The following is a 6,743-nucleotide window of genomic DNA, read 5'->3' as shown; positions in this document are numbered from 1 at the left end:
ATGATAAGTTACAGAATTAAAAAATGGAAAAGTTAATGTCTGACAACTACTTTAGTAATAACAGCAATAATATCAATCAATATAGTATTATATAATAAATGTCAATCAATCATAATAATAAATACATATATTTTGACCAGATTTTTTTCTTTTTTTACATTTTAAGCAATTCATTAGAATCCCTGTTTGAAAAAAAACTTCAAAAGTGTGAAAACAATCTCATCAAAGTGACGGGAACTAATATGACCTGAAATCAAAATCTATAGCCAGTTTTTTATCCTTTACTAAAATTGAATACTTACACATTATTTACATGCCGCCTGGCAAAACAACCTCTTGTCAGATAAATGGGAAAAATTAAGACTTTTGGAATACTTTAAATACTGTATATGCTAATATACAAATTGTAATGTGTCAGGGATCTCAAGATTCAACAATATTGTTCACCAATATTCACGTTAGCAAAGTATTTTACAGCGATATGCACACATTGAGCATAGTTGTTCAATAAAATTCAACATAAATAATGAACCCCCACAAGGTTCCAATCATTCAATTTGGATCTTACATCAAATCGCCACCCAAAATTAAAGTTCCTCATCCATGATGATATCTGCAAGTTTACTGAAATCTTCATCATGTGTCTGACACCATCTCTCCATCTAGACTCATATTGAATCCTGAGACAAGAATCAGTTGATGTGTTTTCCCTCCATGTTAGTCCTCAGACTTTGTGCTTTAATTTTCTAACTTGTTCTCTGTTGGTACAAATCAACAGCATGAGCAAAAACGGAAAAGAAATCAATGGAGAAATATACAGACAGTGCTAAGAGGGACTTGATTTCATCTAGAGACAATCACATAGATTGTGCTTCAATGTTTTGTTTTGTTAAAATGTCTGGTCTGTTTCATGGTTTTTTGTATTTATGCAGCATGGCTGTGATGGGTGAACTCCACACATCATTGAAAACCACAGTTAAATCTCTAAAAAGATTCTTTTGTGTTAGTGTTTGAAAAACTGATGTATTTAACATATTTTGCTTGTACAGCAAAACAGTTTGAAAAGCTAAAACTTGTGTTGAAGCACATTTCTTGTTTCTGAATTTTAAAAAATCTGCAAAAAGTTGTATAACAGGTTAAGTAAGAGACCGTTGAGAAAAAAGTTAATGCAAGCAATGACAGTTATGCAGAAAAATGTACAGCATTTAGGCACCGTAAAACTGAAATGGAAATAATCCAATTGTACATGGTTTACATTGGTTACAAAAGGAGAAGGCTATATTGTCAGCGAATGCTTTGAAAACAAGCATATCCAAGCAGGAGCTTTCTGGAGAAGACAAAAGAATAATAAGTAAAGCAAAACAGATCATGTAATGGTGCTGAGGCAGCTTAAAATTGCATGTCTGCTGTCAAAAGGAGGCATGAAACGAAGGAAAAGAGTAACAAGTCTAAATGAAGTACTCTTTCTTTTCCTCTGCGTGCACATGGTTTCCCTCAGCATTGATGATAGCTGTGTCTGCGTCAGGAGCGTCCTCTGCTCCTTTGGCTTCGTGTGTTAGATACGTCCCTGCAGACACACACAGAGTCACAGCAAGTTATTCACCCGCTGAAAGGCGCTAGACATATACCTTTACTCCAAGAAAGAATATTATTATTCAGAGGAGCTCAAGCGACCTTCTTTACCTTTATGTCTGGCCAGATATCGTCCAAGAACTATTATCAGACACAAGGTGATGAAGACCACGACTGCGACAACACCGCCGATTAAAGCGTGGTCAGGTCCATGTTGTCCTAAAGCGTTAGGATCTGAAACAAGACAAAGACAGAGATGGAGGGAACAGAGGGAAAAGTTGAGAGACTTATTTCACAGCAAAGGAAATATTTTACTCTTACACTTAACCCGAAACAAATCCAGATGTAGCTTGAACACATAAAGCACAACAGTCCCAAATGAGCTTCTGTCATTTTTAGAGCAACCTGACATTGCTCCTTTGAAGTACTTGAATTGAGGTAAGAGATAATCATAGGAAATACCACAAATCTCTGCACAATTCAAAAATGGTAGCAACAACATGCTGCAAGAAAACTGACATCTAGCTCTGAGTGATGTTTTAGTATTTTTTGCCAAAGCCAAAGCCTCTAGCCTCCTGCTATCTTTTGTGTTTTCCCCTTGCTTGCTGCCACAGTCTGCTGCTGACAATCAGGTTTTTTAAATAAGTGTTATTTAACATGAGGCATCCTCTGGGCAGGGGCGAGCTGAAGGTTTCCCAAGCAGGAGCATGCCTTTGTGTCTGTCCTGTAATAAACTGTAAGTGTCTGTGTCTTTACTGTGCACCTAGTGTGCTCTCATTATCTCAAACTGATGAATGGCTATGGCTTGTGCTCAGTTTTGCAAAGTGACCCTGGGAAATGACGGCGGGAATGTTCCTACAAACCTTGTTATAGTCCTCTGTTAATGGAATGCAGCCCTCATTTTCAGCAACCCAAAGTGTGGGACATTAAAAAAAAGATGAAGCTGTGAAACATGCAGTTTATCTGACTCCATGCAGAATAGAACCACCACCACTGTTTTGTAACAGACTCACAAACAGGCATTTCACACTTTGAAGCAATAACTGTTTTGGTACAACAGTTAAATTAACTGAATTCTGGTTGCATGTCAATGGATATAATGATCTGTACAGGTGATTCCACTGTCAGCAAGGGGCATAAGCAATTTTCATATCACACTTGGATGGTGCACGCTGCTCACAGGAATGAGAAAAACTGAACTGCAGCTGAACTTGTCATCTCAACACAACTTCCTACTTATGCTTTTGCTGAGTGTGAGTAAATGACCATTAAATATATGAACTTGCCCAACCAGATTTTTGGAGCTTTATTTCACATGCAAATACGCCGATTAGTCTTATGCCAATTGTGGAGGATTGCGAGGCAACATTTAAACTCAAGATCGTAGAAATAATGAGAGCATCTTTCCTCAAACACTAAGATGACACTTAAACCACACATACTGTCACCAAAGGAAAATTACAGGTATTTCAGCGGCACACAGGACATCAGTGACTCGATCTATCCTGTTTCCATCCTGTCTCGCATATAAAACAACAAATACTGAAAAAAATACACATCTCACAAATAAATACCTTATCAAACTAAATTGATGTGACCACACGTTATTCACATAGATTAAATCATTGTATGTTGTATCATACCTCGAAAAAATGTGATCAGAAATGTGAAAGATAAAGCGTTCCCGCAAAGAATTTTGGGCATTCCCTTCAATTTCTGCTGTAACCACATAATCTAAAATCAAATATTTACACACCAGCACAGATACAATCTCCAGCCCAGCTCCACTCAGATAGAGCCTTCCATTTCTTTGTGCAAAGACAAACCAAACCAGAGACATACTGTGTGATAACTTATGCAGCCTGTGACATGGCTAGAGAGAAAGCAGCTGGCGTCAGAGTGAGCATCCATGCATGGTGATGGTTTGGCTCATGCTGTGCGGAGGTCGTGATGTGTCCTGACCCAGATCCAAATCCAGCATCACACACTGTAAACCTGGCTTGCAATGATCGTCTAGTGGGATATTTACCTGTTGTAGGCCCTGGAAAGTCTTTGGCTGTTGCCATGGTTGCAGACAGTGACAGCAGTGAAGGAAGACGAGGGGAACAACACCGTGATAAAAAAGGTGACCACAAAGTTCAAAGGAAACATGAGAAATAAGCATGGTCTGTTTTTCGGAGTTTCTAATTTGGCAACGTGCAAAGCTTGCTATCAGAGCCAAATGCATGCTTAACCGGAGTTACTACAAACGGTCACGGGGAGCGCAGCACAAGATACATCGACACGGACAAGATGAAGAACAAAGGCAACAAATTGCCCTAATGAGTCCGTTCACCATTACTTACAAACAAACATATTTTCTCACTTACCTCTAGCTGTGTGTAGCCATGCAGACAGTTTTAGTACTTGCCCAGGTTGAAATATATGTTTATTGATTTTTTTACAGGATAACTGTAGATTTGGGGTTTGAAATGACCTGTAAGATTCTTATTGTTTAACCAGAAAAAGCTGTTATGTCACTATCTTAGAAGCCACCAGACTCCATAGACAAAAATAATAATTTTACTTCAGACACAGAAGTTGCTGGTCTATCTGCCTTGATCTGTTTTTTCTTTCTCTTATTTCGTTATTGTGTGCAAGACAAATACTATGTTGGATCTGAAGTAACCATTTGAAACAGTCACAAACTAACAAAAATCAGGTTTTTATCTCTGTAGGGATTCTTTCTGTTATGTCAGATGCTTCAAATAACAATTTTGGCCTGTCATGACAAAAACAAACACTTTAAGTGGACATACTTTGATGATTTGAGTTGCCCCAAAGGATTACATTGAAGCCATTGTAACGCGTTTGCATCAGGCTGCTGGGTGATGTGATCTACTGAATCAATTCCAAACTTACCACCTAGGTACCTACCAGTCCTTTCAAAACAAAATATGTAGAAATACGACCCAGTACACCCTTAAGTTATCCTTTAGTACTCTGAGCTTCACAAATTAAACTTAAATTCATCTTAGAGACAAATAATCTGGGCACATAAAACCTCCATCTCCATGTCTACAACACCAGCGGTGAATGAAAAACGGTGTCCTTTGTACTTTGGAACAACCCTTTAATACTGAGACCAAACAATCCTTTTAGGACTTTCCCTAAAACATTTAGGTATCAGGTAACATGTCACTCACCTCACCAAGTATAAGTACAAGTACAAGTATAAGTATAAAGTCATAGCTTCCATTGCTTTTTTTTATTGCATTATCATGAGAAGCTAGGATTTTACCACACAATTTTGTTATGAGGGGGTTCCTGTTTCGTTTGTTCTGTGCATGTGCACAGGGACCCACATGCAAGCAGTTGACTTGATGCACATTCCTGCCGCCAGTGTCAAGCCCTTCCGCTGATCAACAACTGTGCTTACAAAGTCAGCCAGTAAAACTACAAACCAGTAAACATGGATGTAAACACTGCACAATATAAAATACTAAAACAAAAAGGCTTTGCAAATATCTTATGAGGAAGGAAATGCAAACAACATGTTTGCTAGACCTCAATGATGCACATTTTGTTGAGAAACCATCACAATACCAAAGCTATTTTGACTGTAAAGGCAAACATTTAGCATGTTCTACCAGCAAAGTGCTCTTATGCCTAAACACCCAAGACTAGTTCCATTAAGAGAGATATAGTCAGGTAAAGACATAATTATTATTTTACTTACAGTAACTACCTGATGTGGTGATTTACTCGTAGAATAATAAATCTAATCAGATACACTGATAAAAATGCTGGTGAGGTAACAGTGCTGTTCAAAAACAAAGCAGAAAAGAAAGAGCAAAAATAGACAGCGTATTGAATCCATCCAGTAAAACAGTGCTATTTTCTAGCTCAAAGCCTGGTTGTTAGCTCATCAATCACCAACCGTGTGTTCAGTGTCATGTTTGTGAGTGCATGGAGCATTGAAGCAGGGCCATGGAGGGGGTACAAGCGTACCTGCAAACGCAGCTGTGACTGCCTATGCCCGATGTGGGAATGTCAGCGTTAGCAGACTGGAAGAATAGAGGGTGGAAAGGGGGACAAGGGAGCTGAAGATGGAGGCGTTAAGATGATGACGTCTGCTAAATGAAAACAGGAACAACAGGGAGCAAAAACCAACCTCTCCGTGGGGAACAGGCTCACCATGAGAAAACTTACAGGAAATTCAAAGCACAAATCAATTACTGCATGTGGCTAGTGCAGGTGCATAACTCTGGTCTTTCACCCCGGTGAGTATAGGCAAAATAAAAATAAAAAATGATATATTCAATGATATAATATAGAAGTTGCACAAATGACTCATGCTATGAATAAGTAAATTCTCTCAGCAATATATTTGGGAAAAGGCTGAGTCATACATGAAGGACTCCTATTGCTTATATCTATTACATTTTCAAGCAAGTGATGACTGGTTGGTAAATCTGCCACACACAGAGACTTCATCAGGTGTCATGCTTGTTGAGATGAAAGTGTGCAATGAACTAATGAAATGCAAGCGTGAGGGTGAGAGGGTGATGCTGTCATTTCTCAACTGTATTCAACCAAACTACTCCCCGTTACCATCTCTCTAATGTGCCATGCGAGTAATTGTCATATACACTGTTTCCTTGCTGTATTGAATACAATGTAGTAAGGAGCATAATTGCAGATGGTGATATATTGCAGCTGAGCGATGACATTTATTGCTCCTCAGCTCTCCTGTCATTAGTAAATTAGGCTTAGAGGCTCCGATGATCCAAAGAGACCTGGTAAGTATTCATCCAGACACGGTGTAGCTCTGAAGATTGGCTGTCATCATCAGTGGAAATGAGCCCGTCTCGCACATCTTTTACCTGCTTGACTCAATTTTTCATCCTTTCACTAGTAACCAGGACCATTATATTTAGCGTGAGAGGGCTGCTGAGCTTTAAAGGTTTTTCTATTTCTTCTGTTAATTTGACAAAAAGCTCCCTGGCACGCACATATAGAACTTTAACAACCCAGGTTAATTCAACAAATTAGAATGTTTCTTTTTATTTGAAATGTAAAAGAAATCTTCCTGACCATGAAATGCGACCTTTGGTCCAGCACATTGCTACCAGATATGACAGATATAGACTAACCTGGCATCGCTGCCTATCCCTGTTCAATGAGCCTGC

The 6,743-nt window shown here is 38.7% G+C and overlaps 1 protein-coding gene across 1 annotated transcript in view; it reads right to left on the bottom strand.

Annotated features, from left to right (window-relative positions):
• Nucleotides 1-1,448: 1,448 nt before the first annotated feature.
• LOC139200283 (cell adhesion molecule 2-like) overlaps nt 1,449-6,743 on the bottom strand; it is a 126,926-nt gene continuing 121,631 nt past the window's right edge. Inside the window, exons 9-11 of the mRNA XM_070829541.1 lie at nt 3,602-3,628; nt 1,684-1,806; nt 1,449-1,567 (exon numbers count right to left, since the gene is read on the bottom strand). Coding sequence (XP_070685642.1) covers nt 1,449-1,567; nt 1,684-1,806; nt 3,602-3,628 — 269 coding nt within the window. The remainder of the gene's footprint in view (nt 1,568-1,683; nt 1,807-3,601; nt 3,629-6,743) is intronic.

The sequence above is a fragment of the Pempheris klunzingeri genome, chromosome 4 (genome assembly GCF_042242105.1).
Source record: "Pempheris klunzingeri isolate RE-2024b chromosome 4, fPemKlu1.hap1, whole genome shotgun sequence".
Lineage (NCBI taxonomy): Eukaryota > Metazoa > Chordata > Actinopteri > Acropomatiformes > Pempheridae > Pempheris > Pempheris klunzingeri.
Note: the sequence above shows the minus strand (reverse complement) of the source record. Positions and strands in the feature narration are given on the sequence as shown.